This window comes from Cydia fagiglandana, chromosome 22 (genome assembly GCF_963556715.1).
Source record: "Cydia fagiglandana chromosome 22, ilCydFagi1.1, whole genome shotgun sequence".
In the NCBI taxonomy this organism is placed as follows: domain Eukaryota; kingdom Metazoa; phylum Arthropoda; class Insecta; order Lepidoptera; family Tortricidae; genus Cydia; species Cydia fagiglandana.
In genome coordinates, this window is record NC_085953.1 from 12954659 (window position 1) to 12973731 (window position 19073).

Genomic DNA, 19073 nt, shown 5'->3' on the forward strand with positions numbered 1-19073 from the left:
TCCATTGACATCAATAATATTTAAAAATAAGAAAGATTAACCGAATTTGATGACAAGATTCAAATCTAATGGCTAAACCAGATTCAAATTCTGTCCCTTAGGAATTCAAAGGATTCCACTCGCAGCTTTTTGTTTAAGTATTATCTTATAGTACCTAATAATTTTTATATATTTTTTTATAAAACGTAAATAACCGGATACAGTAATTATTTTGTTAAAAATATCAATATATCTGTATTACTACCTATTAACTTAATAGCATATCCCTAGATATTTTCTCGCGTAGTCTTTCTCCGAGAGCACGGGGCCAATGCCGTCCTCGAAACGTCGGAGGTAATTCTAAATATTAAATATACGCTATTAGGTAATTTAATATTTAGAATTACCTCCGACGCCCTTTTAAGTAAATAATACTTGTGAAGCCGATGGGTTCGAATCCCAGTAAGGGCATTTATTTGTGTGATGACACATACAGATATTTGTTTTTGAGTCATGGTTGTTTTCTATATGTATTTAAGTATTTATATATTATATATATCGTTGTGTGTACCCACCCAGTACCCACAACACAAGCCTTCTTGAGCTTACTGTGGGGCTTGGTCAATCTGTCTAAGAATGTCCTATAATATTTATTATTTTTTTACTTGTACAGCCACAAAATCTAAGAAAAAATAAATTATTTTAGGTCACAATGACACTTAATAACTTATAACAAAGAAAAATCAATACTTTAAGTTAAAATAGTAATTAAAATGAAACGACTGATAGTTAATTAGAAAACGTCGATAAAAAAACAATTGGTGTGAGTGAGCGGGACGGAGGATAATTTATTGATTTGCGCGGGAACGAGACGGAAGATACTGAGATGCTGTATGCAGTGAGACAGGTGAGTTTTAATTAAAAATGGAACATTTCAGCAAAAAGTGAAGTTGAAAGAAGAGAATTACACGTCTGTGTCGCAATTTTAGAATTCCGTGCTTGATGGTTATGGGTTATGTGAACCTATACGAGTTACATTATAAGCGCTGGTGGCCTAGCGGTGAGAGCGTGCGACTTGCAATCTGGAAGTCGCGGATTCAAACCCCGGCTCGTACCAGTGAGTTTTTCGGAACTTATGTACGAAATATCATTTGATATTTACCAGTCGCTTTTCGGTGAAGGAAAACATCGTGAGGAAACCGGACTAATCCCAATAAGGCCTAGTTTACCCTCTGGGTTGGAAGGTCAGATGGCAGTCGCTTTCGTAAAAATTAGTGCCTACGTCAAATCATGGGATTAGTTGTCAAGCGGACCCCAGGCTCTCATGAGCCGTGGCAAAATGCCGGGATAACGCGAGGAAGAAGAAGATACGAGTTACATTATAGCTATGCTATATGTTTGTCCATCTGTTTGTTTTATCATACTGAAACAGAAAATCGGACTGTTAGAATTAGACCAAGAAAAGTCTGCAGTGATTTTGATAGCCCACGCAGTGCAAGTGTTACTTGCACGCTGTGCAAGTGTTAAAATAACACTTGCACAGCGTGGGCTATCCAAATCGCTGCAGACTTTTCTTGGTCTAACTCTATTATAATAAATAAATAATTTCTTTATTCAGACCATATAATCCACATTTGTCAATTTATTTTATTTTATTTATTAAACTTTACACATAAATTAACAGTATGACACCAAAGCACTTATGTGGTATATTACATTATAGTATTAAAATTCTAAAAATATTTATACAACAACAAATAAACTTATAACAATGAGATCCGGGACGCATTTTTACATTATATTATTTTCTATGCACCTTATCAGATTCCTGTAAAATACACCAGCACTATCAGCAAATATATCTACATCATCTGACTCCAGTATGATGCGGTTAAGAGCAGTTCGGGCCCGAGCGGTGGGAGCGTGGGCGCCGCGCTGCGTGCGCGCGCCGTGGCCCGCGAACAGGCGCCGCCGCCGCCGCGACGGCACCGCGCCGCCCGCGCCGCCGCACCCGTCCGGCACGCCTGTTGCGACGTTCGCCCGCGGCACTTGCAGTCCCATTCTCTCAAGCACGGATGCGCCATCTACTTTATTGTGAAGTAGTTGTCGATAGTGCATTATGTGTAGCAGCTTTCGTCTAGTCTCTAGTGTTTGAAGGCCGACCATTCCTGTTACGAATAAAGACGGATACATGTAGGGGTAATATCCATACAGACGTTTGTAGACGTGTCTCGAGAATTTCTTTTGCACTCTTTCCAACATCGTGGTATATTTAGCTTCATAGGGATCCCATACTACAGCACCAAATTCAAGGCGACTACGGATGTAAGCGTTGTAGAGCATGACTGCCACCTTTATGTTGGAAAATTGTGAAGATATTCTAAATATAAAACCTAGCGTTTTCGAAACTTTTTTGCATATTGTTATTATATGAAGTCTGAAGTCAAGTTGTTTGTCCAAATTTAGTCCTAAGTCGCGTACTTCGTCAGTCTGTACTAAAGGTGTGTCATGTAGTCTGTAGGTGGTAGGAATCGGAGTTCGGAGTCTAGAGAAAGTGATATGGATACATTTGGATACGTTAAAGTGTAGGCGGTTGTCGTTACTCCATTCAGCAATAGCGTCTATGTCCTTTTGTAGTTGCTGTCGGTCGTGGTCGTCCTTAATACGATAGAAAAGTTTGATGTCATCGGCGAACATCAAACACTGGGCTGTACTGACAACGGCTGGCAAATCATTAATCATTATTAAGAATTGGGTAGGTCCTAATGTACTGCCCTGGCTTACACCAGAGCGAGTATAATAGTGTGGAGATTCATATCCGGCAAGTTTAACATATTGCTTTCGATCCTGTAGATAATTGGCGAAAAAGTGTAAAAGCCTAGGAGTGAAACCAATGTCTGCGAATTTTCGCAGCAGGATATCATTGTCTACAAGATCGAAAGCCTTACGAAAATCAAAGTATGCTGCATCAACTTGCATCCGGGCATCCATAGCTTCCGTAATATAGTCAACCAATACAACATGGTTTGTCGTTGTTGACCGACCACGACGGAAACCATGTTGAGCGTCATTCATTTTTACTGCGATCTGTTGAGCGATAAGATGGTCTACAATGGATTCAAACAATTTGCCAAACACTGACAGCACAGCAATGGGTCTATATCCTGTTACATCGGATCCTGTACTACTCTTGGGGACAGGGGTTACTCTCGATAATTTCCAGCATGACGGATACTCCGCACACCGTAGAGAGAGATTGAATATAGCTAGAAGGGGTGACTCAAGAGCAGATATACAATCCTTCGCTAAAAAGGTAGGTATGCCATCAGGCCCAGCAGCGCTCTTCGGCTTGAGCCGCTTTGCAGCGCGTCGTATGTCAGTGGTGCTGATGGCATCGATGGCAACCCGCGCCGAGTCGCGTGCATCTCCGCTGCGCGTTGCGCTTTCCCTCGCCGCATCTTCGGCGTTTAGTCGCGGTACCTCATTATGAAAGACTGAGCTGAAATATTGAGCAAAGGCATCTGCCGCGTCCTGGCCCGAAATAGTTCGGTCTTGATAGGTATATTCGTCACTTATTTGGTTCATATTTTTACGTTTGCTCTTTACATATTTCCAAAACTTTTTTGGGTCGTTAGTTATGTCTCGCTCAACACCTGTTTTATATTTTTTATACTCACAGTCAATCAAAAATTTAGCTCTACCTCTATAATCAATCAGATACTTATAAACTAGATTAACTTATACAGGTATTTTTATTTTAACCCTTTACCGAATACATTCGTACATTCATTATTAAAGGTTAACTGGTAGAGAATGCCTTCTGGCATTAAGTTCGCCTTTTGTATATTTTTTTACTGTGCAATAAAGTTTAAATAAATAAATAAATTATCATAAATTGTTAATAAATGTAGAATATTATCACACATTCTTATTTAATATAGAAACATTCATTTTTTTCACATTCTACGATTGTAAGTTTAGTTATTTACAAAAATCATATTAATCTACATGTATGTTTCTAAACAACCGATCAAGTGTAAGTCCGAGTTCCGTACATCACACATTTTTTAACCTTTTGGACGCAAATGACCGATATATCCGCACCGCAGGTCAACGCCAAAGACGGATTAATCGGTCACAGACCACAGAGCAACATAGACCTACGTGCATGCACAAGGTTCAATTTCAGTTTTGACACTTCGGTGACGTGGCGTCCGTTAGACAGCTTTTGTGTTTGACACGGCGTCGAAAAGGTTAACGAAGATTTAATTTTATATTCGTATGATCGATTACGCTTGACCTGTACCTATAAAAATCCCATTGATATATATCTACTATTTTATGCATTTTTTCTTTTAAAAATGTAGGCGCAGTATTTAGTAGGGATAGGTAGATAGATAGATAGGATAGTTTTTAAAAATTAATTTTAAAATTCTTAAAAGAGAAGATCAGAATATATATTTCCGCCTCTAGCTCTAGGTGTTAATCTAGTCAATCATATAAAAAAAAACAAAACAAATAATTATACATCTTAATAAGGACAAATAATTATACATCTTAATAAAATGTACCTATAATTAATTATTTGTTTCTTTTTGTATGATTGACTAAATTAATATCTAGAGCTAGAGGCGGAAATAGTATTTTGTGATATTATGATTTTATCACAAATAAATTAATTCATAATTAGAATAAGGTAAAATATCTAAGCTCCTTTATGTGCAAATCTGGACACTGGCTAATTTCATGTATCATAACATTAAAATAAGTAACGTCTGTATTGTAAAACTGAGAACGCATCCATAGGACTTTGAACTTAAAACATAAATAAAGGATAATTTAACAAAACTCCACATCGAATCCTTTCTTCCAAATGTTTGCTTATTCGCTCACTGTTTTATTTTGTTGGCCCAAACAAACATAACATAACATAACATAACAGACGTAAACGATTGAATTTAAATTATTTTTATTTATACAGAAACAACAGTGGCGGTTTACTTTGGAAAAATAATAATATTGGATATTTTGTCTCGGTTTGTTTAAAGGCACCACTGTGCGGAGAAGTTTGTTTTGATAAAAATAGGGTTATAATTTTGTTTCGTTTTGTCTCAATTTAAAAGCAATGGTAAGTATTTGTCAATATCACCATAACAACAAAACGCGAGTTTAGTGACAATAGTGACCGCGCACATAATGTCATACTAGAGATTTTGCACACATATGTATGTAGAATTAAGAACTTTGTTTGGAAATAAATAGATTTTTTTTTTTACATAACTAAAGGCCCGATTCGGATTTTGAAATAGACATCGATTAGACACCTTTTAGACATCACCAAGAAACGATAACGATATGTTTAAGATCTAACCTGTCAAATTTGACATTTGCGCGATTCTGGAGATACTCTTGAACGATTTCCACAGGATATGACTCAGAGATCCAATTCACATTAGATATCTTACTCTATCTAACGTAAAAGTGACATTGGTTGCCCGAATTGCGCTGCAAAAGTGAACTAGTTGATATCTAAACGTATCTAGAATGGATCTAGTACGTGTCGTCTCTTGTGAATATCTTGAAGTTCGAATACGGCAGTAAGTATCTAATTTAGGTGAGCATATTAGAAGTCCATCTAAGCTAACTGTGCACGGACTTGACCAGAACAAAATGAGGGAGTGTCATTATAAGCTATTTTTTTTATAGAAATCTGACATTAATACTGACTGGACTGACATTGCCACACTTTGTTATTGTAAAAGCCGTGCAGGGTTGCGTTGGCCTGACTCTACTAACATTTAAATAGGTATATTTATTTCTTATAGTTGTAGCTTTTAAATTCCCGATGTTGGTTTCTCAGTTCATTCGGATCAAATGTACAGGCAGTAATAAAGGCTTGTATTGTAAATATGTAGGTATAGTAAATAATTTAGAACGTATATTTTTAAATTGATTAAAAATTATGAATGTGAATGAATTCATTAAGTAAGAATATTTCTTAATTCTTATTTCATGCCAAGGGATACACAAAAAAACCTGATCTATTTTGCCTAATGTTTTTAAAACAGTAGGTACCGTAAAACGGGGTGAGTAGGTTTCGCGGGGAGAGTTGGGTTATGAATGGGGAGAGAAGGTTTGAGAGGGGGGTGAGAAAGGATTTTAAGGCTACTGCTACAAAAATAATGTATTCAAATTAGAAATAGGGCAATTTCAAATAAAAAAAAACGATCCAACAATCTTCCAAAATCACCTTTGTATGAAAAACCCTCTCACCCCAAATACGAGGCACTACGGGGTCAGGTGGGTTTTCCTCTTTATCCTCAAAGTTATGAAATGGAACTACCCAAAATAAAATACAAACGTCCGAACCACTTATTATATACACCATTCAGTTTTCACATGTAAAAATAAAATTTTATCGAGGTTTCAAAGTCAAATTTTGTTTTGTGAACATGCCATAATATGATTTTATAATAATATCGCGATTACATCACTCGAATTCTTTATTTACTTAAGCCACGTACATACAAACTACATACGCATACATACGTGTCACTATCGTATTTGTATGTATGTAAACACTAACTAAGCAACAATTTGTTTGTATTTAAAAATGTCACGTGCGAATAACATGTGACCTTACATGGATATTTTCACGATTTGTTTGTTTAATTTAAAAATGTTTATTAAAAATAATATAAATGACTTCCTTTGTGTGTTCGTTGCATCTCGGAATCTTAGGCGATTATATATTATAATTTTATTCTACAATAAGTACATATTTTCTTTAAAAACTTTAAATATTCTTCTATATATAGTTCGTTTTTTAGCATTAGAAAGAACTCCACAGAAGCAAGCGCGCAGTTTTTATCAGGTTCTTTAATTGTTAATACATAATGATTGAATTATCTAATGTAGCATGGTCAATACTTAAACTAATAAATCTATGGGTCAATACGTATAATTTACTTCAAATTATTACCGCTAAAAGTGCCGGATTTGGAACCACAAGCTTACTTCTGCGAAGTTCTTTCTAATGCTAAAAAAACGGACTATATATGTATATCCATGCCAAATTGCAGCATTCTAACTCTAACGATCACGGAGCAAAGCCTTTGGACATACAGACAGACGGACGAGAAACTATAAGGGTTCCTAATTGACTACGGAACCCTAAAAATGTAGAATAGCCAATTGAGCCCCACGGACGTAGCAGCAGAGGCTGCAGAGGGTCAGTTTAGGTTCGGAAATAATTGCAGTCACGGTGGTGCCACAGAATAAATAATAGTACTAAGTACATACAGAAGACTCACTATCTAACAAAACGCGTCTGTTACGATCAGCACAGATATGGCCGCTAGGTGGCGACAGCGCCACGCGCGGCTTATGGCAAACCCCAAAATTGGGGTCGAACGGATGTACTTTTAGCTACCTGTAGCAAAGCGACGAAATCGCGGAGTGAGCCACGCCTGCTGGTGTTTCCAAATTATTTCAACACAAGCTTAATTCGAACTTTAAGATACGCCGATTAATATATTTATAAACGATTAATATATTTAGGTATAAACAATATGGATTAGATGTGTCATTGTCAAAAGTGACGTTTTTGTTTGAAGAAACGTCACATTTGACACTGCCATATATTATCTAATCCATAACGCTTCTAGATATTTATTGACGGTATCTTAAAGTTTAAATCGAGCCATAAGAGGGAAGAACAGCTTTGCGATCCTAACGAAATAACGATACTTTTTATATTAAGCTCCATTTCGGAAGAAAACGGTTTCCACTAACTAAATCTCGACAAATTACTTTAATTTTGATGTCGATCGCTTCAACGTAATATATCCTAGGTTAATAGGTATCGCTTTAAAAATAATTGTATGGCAAATTTTGAAAAACGGAAAACCTATAAACCTCGTTTTTCATTGTGTCAATAACATACTAATAAATCATAGAGAACCTATGTCTAGCAGCTAGTGGACATAGTCTGGCTGATATGATGAATTCATGGAGAATGGAAAATATGTGACGTCCCACCGGTAAAGGTACCTTATGGCGGTTGGCGCTTACGCTATTATTAACCCAGTATTATTGCGGCGCTACACGACGTAAGCGCCAGCCGCCGTAAGGTACCGTTTGCCGTGGAATGTCACATATTCAGATTTGAAAAATATTTTTTTTTGTACAGGATGAGTACCTACGTGCTATACTTTCCTCTTAATCTACTTAGGACAGATATTTTGTCTGTAAATCTGTCGCTTCATTTTTAATTTCCCATAGTTTGTTCCAATCATAATTAGTTCTAGCTCGTCGGGAAAGTTTGCCGTTGATAAAATGAGAAAGGTTCACTCTAATTAAATGGGATGGATCCTGGATTCAATCAGTTTTTCTTATAAGACATTTATAATTTCATTTATTGGAAAAGTAAAGGTACCTACATCATGAATAGAATTGTAATTAAAAACCGGACAAGTCCAAGTTGGACTCGCCCACCGAGGGTTCCGTACTTTTTTGTATTTGCTGTTATAGTGGCAACAGAAATATATCTGTGAAAATTTCAACTGTCTAGCTATCACGGTTCATGAGATACAGCCTGGTGACAGACAGACGGACGGACGGCGGAGTAATAGGGTCCCGTATTTACAATTTGTGTACGGAACCCTAAAAACTAAATTAAATCATCAGACACTTCGTTTTCTAAAACATATCATCATGAGATCACCGAAAACGACGTATCGGAAGATTTTCTCTCTTTCCTACAAGAGTTTCTCTCGCCCCATAATTAATCTTACCCCACCACCATGATGTACATATTTATGTTAAATGTCAATATTTATACATTTGATTTTTATTATTATTTATTTTCATAAAGACAGTACATAAGGTGTTACATTGAAATAGGACTGCCAAACTGCGAAACAGTTTGATGGCAGCTAAGCTCTTGATCTACATTTTTGTGTCAGTTAAATATTTATAAACATGCTGTATTATTTTAATTTAATAACTAAGCATGCAAATTTAAATCGAATTATTCTATTAGGCCTTCAGGGCCAGCAAAGACGGGTCCATTTTTATATGTTTCCATAATAAGTTGACCCCTCTCTACGGTTCCTGTGGAATACCTATTAAATATTTTTTAACACTTGTTTTAAAGGTATGTGGGCTTATCTTTTTAGCAAATTTTAGGTACCAAATATTGAAACGTGCGCTCTCCATAGTAATTAATTGAAGTAAAATTATCTAAGAATAGTTTAGGTTTTCTTCTTATCACTTTATCTTTATTCTGTATTTTAGGTACTCGGAAATGAATCAATATCGCATTAAGTTTATGAACCCGCCCTGTTGTGGGCATTAGCAACATCGCGGTGAGCTCACGTGTTTATACAGCAAGTGCCGTAACAATAACATGTGCTAGTTTTTTTACCTCTAGCTCTACAGGATGCTCCAATAAGACTTTATCATAGTTCTTTAGGGTGGTGTTCGACACGGTCCCAGTACATATCATCTTGAAACTTAAGTCATTGTTAATAGAGGTGACCGCAGGGTAGCAATGCACGCACGAGAACTTTCCAAAGTTGCGAAACTTTCCACATGAGAAATTCTCGGTAACTTCTGAGAATGTTCTCGAGAACGAGAATTTATTTATTTATCGTAGTTTATACCATGAATATTCACGATAGTTTAGGTGTAGTCTTTACCCCCAGAAAATTCCGACTTTTGGTCGTCCGCTTCCGGTCAGAAAAATGTATGACGGCCCGGCCAAACGGTCAGACTTAGGTGGGGGGTGCTCGACCAAATGTCATAGAGGGACCCTGGCAGTTTTTGACGCCGCCATTTTTTTTCAATATGGCCGACTTTTTATTAAAACTTTTTGAATTTTGTCCTAGCGCGCTGAAATTTTGGTCACTGAATCTCAGGGTCCCCTAGAAACATATGAAAAAATTTTTTTGGAAAAATGCTACAATTTTGGGAAAACTGGCCACTTTTATTTTGTATGGCAACTTTTAAACGGTGCGTGATAGGTGGGGGGTGCTCGACCAAATGTCATAGAGGGTCCCGAGACAAAACAAACTGCATTAAAAAAAAACAAAATGGCCGACTTTTTTTTTAATTTTTTCAAGTTGGTCCGAGCGCGCTGAGATTTGGCATGGCGGGAGATAGAGGCCTCTAGATTCTAATGACGCTAAATAAAAATTTTGGAAAAATTTGTCGAAAGTCGAAATGTTCTCTGATATAAAGTGAGAATTTAAGCAACTTATTGGTAAATATATCACATCAACAAAATAGCTAACTGTAATAGACAATAATATAAGCATAATAACATTTAGTTTTAAGTTATGCCTATTTAAACTTTATTTCAAGTATATTCTCTTGTTTAAACAATAATTTCCATGTTGCAGGAATGTTCTGAGAACATTCTCGAGAACGTTTCCGCTTTTTGGGAATGTTCTGCAATTTGTACATTGCTACCGCAGGGTGCATCTATTGGGCATTAGCATGTCGAGCACTAGTCTGAAATCTGAAATCTGAAATTAGCTTAGCTTGATAGCTTTCTAGGCTGAAAATTTAAAGGGCCATATGTACTGTAAAACGTTGTTCGATACGTTGTTGTATCTAAGTTGTATAAAATAATAAACGAGCACCATTAAGACTGTGACTGTTTTTTAAATCCAATCTGCTTACTTCGAAATCAAACCAAGTTATACCATCCGGTAATGTTATTTCATCTATTTTTGCCGATTTTTTGACCCCCCCCCCCCTAAAATCATCCAAAAATCATGCTTCGAATGACCCCGTTTCCTCCTACGTCATGCTACCATCATCCGATGTCCAGAACCCCCCGATTTGAAATGACGTAATTTATGAGTATAGCCCCTATCCGGCCGGATAGATCAGGTACCGGATAGTAACCGAATATCCGGTGCATCTCTAATATATTAATATTAGTCTAGACATCTATAATTTATTCAGTGTAGGTGTTAAACGACGAACAAAAGTACACAAACGTTTCTTAGCGAAGCAAACACGACCAATTTTAGTTTTGTGTTACAAGCTGTATAAGCTAAGACAAATATATTATAGTTACTAATGTTTATAATACTGCTACATGACGTATTGTGTAAATTAAATAATGTAAACAAATGCATGACATCATGCTTCGCATAGCAGAGTTCAGAAGTCAGTCCAACGGTGTTTGGAATAGAGGCCTATGTTATTCATTCTTAATTAGCAAGTTGGTTAGGTTGCGTCTTCTACTCGTATATTAACTTCATAGGTATATATTCTATATTAACTTATACATGGTGGCCACAAAATGAGTGCATTCCCGTTGCCGAGGAGGTTTTGGGATTATACTGAGGAACTTTAAATATGAGACCAACCCCGAGATCGCGAAAATAAAAATTACGCTCCCACAGGGAAACCTACTTTGAGAGTCAGGAACTAATGTTATGTAACAACTCAAAGTTGCAATAAAGATTATTTTATTTTATTTTTTATTTCATAGAAAATGGACCAGCCAAAATGTATGAAACAGCCAAATATTATCAGAGGTCCAAAAGGCACATTGATTAGTATGTAAAATATGTGTCTGGTAATATCTACGAGTACATTTTGGGGGCGAAACGAGTTTCCCAATAAAGAAAAAAGGCTAGGCTATTTATTTGTTACCAACATGAAAAAAAAAACTAACGTTTTCCATGCATTTATATCCATGTGTTTATCGATTTATCGAGTTTTGTGTGACAGTGTTACTAACAATCACCTTCACTGCCAGCCAGTGGCGTAGCAAGCATGGGTGGCACCCGGTGCGGAAATTGTGGGTGTCACCCCAAAATTCAATCAACATTGTAAAATATATTTAAAAATAGTAATTGTAATTTTTGTTAAATAGCTCAGGTCAGGATTTACTCCATCGGTGGCACTACTCATGTTGACGGTCGGGTGTCACCCCTAAATGGACACCCGGGGCGGACCGCCCCCGCAAGCTACGCCACTGCTGCCAGCGACCCGATAGCGATAGCTCTATGTTCATTAGCGCTTTTCCCTATACGGGTTTTCCCGCGTTTTTCCTACGCTCGTAGCGCGTAGCTCGCGCTGGACTCATATGACTAGGTGGTGTTGATGTATGTTTGTCTGTCTGTCCGCAGGGTCCCGAGCCGGCACTGAACTCGACACCGGGCGCCGCGAAGCCGCCGCTACTAAACTCTTTCGAGCTGGACCGCTGTTTGGACAGGTTTGTACACATATTGAAATAGATGTCATACCGGGTGTTTCCTGTAACAGCAATAAATTAAACTGTACGCTGTACTCCTCAAACTGACCAACATTTGTCCAGCAACTTTTAAAAATAACTTATGTTTCGATTTTTATTACACATTAAAGTTTATTCTAAGACGCAATGTACGAGTAAGTATTGCGAATTTTGTTATGTTTACAGCGTGATAAGCAACGTAGGTACTCCTCGCTGTTAGAGTTGGTCAAAGACGCCTACGTCTAGTCTTTCTAAAATGACATTAAGTATAGTCTACAAATTCGTTCACACACTGGTTCTCGGCCTGTCTCCGGGTCTCTCGACAAGTGTGTATATGTCGGCGGCCGATCGTGAGATCAGGCATATCGTGAAATTCCTAGGCATATCGTGAAACGTGAAAAACTTTGACTCGTTCCCTGAGTCGACGGACGCCCTATTTCTGGGCAGTTTGCCCTTCGGGCATCTGAAGCAACCTAACAAACCTATCCTACCTATATCTTCGATTAATGTGAGTTGTGACTATCGTCAAAACATTACACAGGAACATTACGATCTGCCTAATCTTACGATCGGCCGCCGACATATAGAAGGCATAAAATGGGGCTTTACTGCCAAGAAAGGAGCGTAAGTGATAATTCTGTAGAACCAAGTTTGACCCATGTTGATGTTTACAGAGAGGAGTCCGGCAGGTGGGGCGGCGAAGCGGCGCGGCGGCGTCGGCGCAGCTCGCCCCCGCGCCGCGCCTCGCCCCCCAGAGACCATGAGCCTCTCGCTCTTGCACGGGTGAGTACTAAAGTCCTCTCGCTCTAACATCAGTCTGGCAGGTGGGACGGAGAAGCTCAGCGCCGTTATTAGACAGAGTCCGTCAAAAAATGTCAACGTTGGGTCCCCAGTAACAGTCAAAAAAGCCCAGCCTGGTCCATGATAACCGCCCGCGACCAGCCACCTCATCAGGAAGAAGATAAATCATTACAGCATTGTTTTTGCTTTATAAGGCGCGAGTGAGGCTTGATCTCACGATTTTATGGTTCCGTACCTCAAAAGGAAAAAACGGAACCCTTATAGGATCACTCGTGCGTCTGTCTCTCTGTCTGTCTATCCAACCATTCCCCTCCACCCTCTATCTCCGAAACTACTGGGTCTAAAAATTTTTAAACATACACAAAATTTCTTTACCTATGGATGACAGGAAAGCAGTGCAGTCAAGCGTGAGTCGAACTTAATTACTTCGTTTTTGATCCGACCCGTAATGGGTTTTTTAAAGACATTTCATTCACGTTCAAAATACATTGTTAAAAATTGGGTAATGTACTAATGTACGTAACCCTTGGGACGCGAGTCCGACTCGCACTAGACCGTTTTTTTTTTATTTGCCAACAAAAGTGTTAACTAAAAGTTTGTGAAAATGGACGGTTCCACAGCACTCATAAAATAATCAATCCGCAGGCATCAGCCCCAGCCTCCCCAACCGCTGGTTCAGCACACTCTTCACCAGCACCCGTGTCTCCAGCCGGAAGCACTGCTGGTGCCCGCTCTCCACTCCCGCTGGTCGCACCAGACCTGCTGGCCATGCAGCTGCTCGACCAACACTCGCAGCTGCAGGCGCTGATGAAGCAGCGGCTGTTCCATCAGCATCATATGCAGAAACAGGTTCAAAACCTTCCTCATCTTACTTTGACCCTAGAGTCCCTGGACCTGGGACCCTGTTGCCATCTGACCTTCCAACCCAGAGGCCTAAGCGCCTTAATGCGGTTAGTAGATTTCCTCATGACGTTTTTCTCCACCGAGAAGCGTGTCACTTGAGAGTGATAATTAACATTTTTCTTTAGTTAGGTTTCATTTAGTTACCTAGTAACTTATTCTTTTTCTTTATGAACAGTCGCCATCTAATATATATCGGGGCGGCAGAAGTGCTCAAAAATATCTGAACACGCACCTAGGGCCATGATAACAGAGGCGTCTTCAGATATTTGTGAGTGCCTTGGCCGCTCCGATATACTCAGGTATATCGGAGCGGCCAAGGCACTGCAGCGGCGACTGTACAATAAAGATTTTTTAATACAGTTGCTCAAAAAGTGCTACTTTACGTAGCTGTTTAGCGTGCGGAAAGTTGGTTATCTCGAACTAGTGCTTTTTACTTTTCCATTTTTTTTAAATTTATACTTGTTCCAATTCACGACTACTTATTGATGAGTGTTAATATTAGTTTCCTTTAAACGTCGTAATCAGCATAAAAACCTACCGTTAATGTAAGAATACGAAAAATATTACATATTTCATATTTAATTACTTACCTCTTCATCATTATAACACGTTTATTTTTTAATATTCAATATTGAAAATTCCGTTCTTAATAAGTTGACTGAATGGAACGGAATAGCTGCCAAACGCCCATAGATATAATATACTTAAAGACGACGTCTAACCGAGCTGTCACTGTTACCACTTTTGTTTAGTGTACGATTAACAATGTTTTTCTTATTTTTTCGCAACTGTATTAAAAAACGTCGTTCGATACACGTGCGGAAATGTCATTCTTCACTCGTCCCGAGTCTTGCCACTCGCCTGCGGCTCGTGGCAAGATATCTCGGTACTCGTGAAGTAATGACATACCTTCCGCACTAGCATCGAAATGTACTATTACATAGGTACACATACTATACCTATACGAGTAGCTTAGTCCCAACCATTTCAGTGTTTTGTTTTCTGTATCTTCGGGTATTTGCAACCAATGTTCTATTCTGTTTTCTAAACAGCACTTATCCTCGGAGGCTGCCAAGCGTCAGCTGGAGCAGTCGCGGCTGCAGGACCAGATCAACCTGAACCTGCTGTCGCAGTCGCACCTGCCGCCTCCTGACGCTTCCCCTGGTAAGTACAACACGGGAAACTGACCCTTGGTACACTCGAATAAGGTTTACAACTAGTAGGTTAATGATGGTACAATCCGTACAATTTTGTAATATCTGGGAGACCGAGCTTTGCTCGAAAAACATATAAAAACTCAAAAATGTGCGTTTTCCCAGAGCTAAGGCCTAGCTAGATCGATTTTTCGCCCCCAAAAACCACCATCTTCTTCTTCTTCCTGCTAGACCTGTTCCCATTTACTTGGGGTCGGCCTTCCTTGTCCTCAATTTCCATCTAGCGCGGTCTTGCGCTACGTCTTGCCCCAAAAACCACCATATTTAATCTAAATCGTTAGAGCCGTTTATAGCCGAAATATATATACAGTCGCCATCGGAGCGGCCAAGGTGTTCACAATATCTGAACGCGCACTCTAACGCCTTGACAATAGAGGCGTGTTCAGATATTTGTGAACACCTTGGCTGCTTCGATATATCTGATGGCGACTGTACAAGAATTGCTCGTTTAAAGGTATAAGATATAGGAGTTATATCTTGTGCATCAGAACCGTAAATCAATATTAATTGATTTGTCAGTTGTATATTAGTATTGAAACCCAAAATTTTCAAATAGCATTCCCCTGATTTCAATTGGTGAGGATTTGGATACCCTGCAGATTTCAGGCTGTAGGTACCGACTGCAGCATTAAATTATTATTATTATATTAGGATTACTGTGATCACTATAAGTCAAAGAAAACATTCGCAAAACGCTTTTACAAAATTTACTTCGCTCAAGAAAATAAAATCGATGAAAAGTTGGTGGTGTAAACATCTTCTCAATTGTCTCATTGATACTATTTATCAAAAATTCTGAAAGCACATCCGTATCCTAAGATGTTATTTCATCTCGTGTAATGATATGATTGTATGATTGATATTGCGTGGCCCATAATTGACTGACGACCTGGTAAAGGTGTCCGCTGGATGCGGGTGGCGCAAGACCTGTCATTGTGGCACTCTTTGGGGTAGGCTTATGTCCAGCAGTAGACATCCTCTGGCTGATATGACTTTAGAAGATGATCACAATACTCTTGCATCCCCAGGTTCCCTTCAGCAGCAGCTTGGCGCGCAGCAGCAACAGCTGGTCCAGCAGTTGCAGGCCGTGCAGCGCCAGTACCTCATGCACGGGCCTCTCTCTGTGCCGCCTAATGCTCCTCCAGGTGTGAATTTGTTTTTGTTGATTTTATTTTACCCCAGGTTGATTTTATTTTACCAATTTTGTCTTTTTGCAGATTTGCATATTTATTTAGAGCAGATTTTGTTTTTTTCATTTAGAGTTCTAAGAATTTTCTAAATCTGGTGAATATATTGAATCTGATTATATATCGCAGGTCTTATGCTGTGGGGGAGCGAGATGGAAGAGCACCCGCTGTTCGGGCGCGGAGTTTGCAAGTGGCCCGGCTGCGATGCGCTCGCTGATGACTACCAGGCGTTCCTCAAGTATGTATTCTCTTTGATGCTCTAAGCATTTCTATAGACTCTAGACCAGCGGTTCTCAAACTTTTTTGGTGACGGAACCCTTTTGGAAAGCGAAATATTTGACGGAACCCCAAATTAATAATTTTCGTTCGTCACTGTGGACCAGATATACCTATGGAAGTGCTGATTTTTTTCTTATTATTACAAGTATTTTCGCGGAACCCCAACAGAGGCTTTGCGGAACCCTAGGGTTCCGCGGAACACACTTTGAGAATGGCTGCTCTAGACCATGGTGCCTTTTCTCCGGGGTTCTCCACCAGATGATTGTTTTCTGAGATTTCAGTGCCTCTCTTCTAGATGTCGTGCCTTAAAAAACTGCTTAATTTGCTTAGTGGTTAATTCGGCACTGTTTGATGGGTACCAGGCGCATAATACCTACTTAAACCTACTCCCAAATACTCCGCTACTTTTGTGTATATTGATCATAGCGTAAGAACCCAAAATTTTTCATCTATGTCCCTTATAATCCAGACACCTGGAAGCAGCCCACACCCTCGACGATAGATCAGCCGCGCAGGCGCGCGTGCAGATGCAAGTGGTCGCGCAGCTGGAGCTGCAACTGCGTCGAGAACGAGACCGTCTGGCAGCCATGATGCGGCACCTGCATGCTGCTAGGGACTCGAGCCATCACCAGCCGAAACACCCACATGGTTAGTTTAGACGCCCATCTTTCTCCTTCATGATAATCTAGGCACCTGGAAGCAGGTCACACCCTCGACGATTAATGATGTAGGTGGTAGACCAACTGGAGCTGCAACTGTCTGTCCGTATGGCAGCCAAGATGCAGCACCTGCATGCTGCTAGGGACTCGAGCCATCACCAGCCGAAACACCACATGGTTAGTTTAGACAGCTACCTTTCACCTTCATTAATATTTTGGCGCTTGGAAACAGTCCACACCCTTGAGGACTGATGATGCAGATTGCAGGTGGTAGACCAACTAGAGCTGCAACTGTCTGTTTGGCAACCATGAAGCAGCATCTGCATGCTGCTAGGAACTCGAGCCATCACCAGCCGAAACATCACCTTATTTACTTCATCGCTGAGCAATTGACGAGCTATATACTTAAGTTCCAAGAAACTCAGTGGACGGGGTTCCACCACTGCTTCGAAAGTTTCCTTACCGCTGCTCTAACACAGCTCATCTAAAACTTAAATATTCATTCATTTACCACTTTATTGAATTAGATCTGATTTTTATTTATGTCTTCTACAATTTCAGGGGCGCCCAATGAAGGCACATCACCCGGACCGGTCCGTCGCCGAGTCTCCGACAAGTCTGGTGTGGCTATAGCTGGTGGTAAGTTTTCAACATGTTTCGTTTAAGATTGTGAATTGTAAGAATAAGGGGATTTTAGGTTTTGAATAAACCAACAAACGTTGGCTTGCTCGAGCTGATTTAGAAGAGTTAAAATCTTGGGATCATAAGAGGGCCAATTATAACAGATTTTTATTCAAAACTCTATGCTCGTAGCTTTCGTCCTTTTGAAATTCTCCTCCTAGATGCCTTCATAATATCCACGATTCATAAAAATCATCATAATTGTAACAAAGGTTTTGAATCATAACTTTGTAAATTCTTGTAATATTCATGTATTTTCCTTTTGCAAACATCAAACATCAAACATCAAACATCAACATTTATTCAGCAAATAGGCCACAAGGGCACTTTTACACGTCAACATTGAATTTACATAAAAGCAAAAATAATAACATCAACAATTTTATAAAATAAAACTAACAATTCAATCTAACGTATTACAATTACTAAGAGATGTATATGGTCTCTTAATGTCGAATTACATACAAAATACAAATAAAAAAACACACAAAAAAAATCTATAATATTTAGAGGTGTAAATGTCTCTAGGTGTCAGAACTATAAGATTATATAGTTTATCAAGTTATCCTTAGAGATGTATAAGGTCTCCAAGAGTCAATATCCTGTATAATTAATACATTCATTAAAAGAAAAGAAACATACGAGAACAGAATGAGGCGTCTCACTGTAATTAATTAATAAAAGTTACTAAGTATAATAGTTGCGTTTGCGTTGAATAAATCCCGTTTTTTCTGTAAGGTCTTCCGTATATGCTCGAAAGAGCTGGATTAGATGTGCAACAAGGTAAAACAGTATTACAATTTCAGTCTTTAGGTAATCATTGTTTATTTAGTTTTATGTTTTAAAAACAGCTGTGATGCTTCGAAACATCTTCAAAAGCATGTTTTACAAACTCAAACTCGATTTTATCTAGTACCTACGGCGTAGACCAGGTATTAATTAGTAAAACATAACCTTAGAAAAAATTGCAATATATTAGATATACAAGGTGTCCAGAAAGGGTATCGGGTATTTGCTTTAGCGCCATATTCGAAACGGGGCCACGAAAGGGAGCGGGGAGGGGTTCGTGGCGTGCGCCATTTAGTGGAGTTTTAGCCACGATGGAACAGTACTC

At 39.0% G+C, this 19073-nt stretch overlaps 1 protein-coding gene across 1 annotated transcript in view; it reads left to right on the forward strand.

Moving 5' to 3' along the window:
- The window catches only part of LOC134675418 (forkhead box protein P1), an 85768-nt gene that overhangs the window by 50118 nt on the left and 16577 nt on the right, over window positions 1-19073 (forward strand). The window contains exons 4-11 of the mRNA XM_063533663.1: window positions 12132-12217; window positions 12910-13018; window positions 13682-13885; window positions 14992-15103; window positions 16182-16298; window positions 16470-16578; window positions 17089-17267; window positions 17840-17917. Coding sequence (XP_063389733.1) covers window positions 12132-12217; window positions 12910-13018; window positions 13682-13885; window positions 14992-15103; window positions 16182-16298; window positions 16470-16578; window positions 17089-17267; window positions 17840-17917 — 994 coding nt within the window. The remainder of the gene's footprint in view (window positions 1-12131; window positions 12218-12909; window positions 13019-13681; window positions 13886-14991; window positions 15104-16181; window positions 16299-16469; window positions 16579-17088; window positions 17268-17839; window positions 17918-19073) is intronic.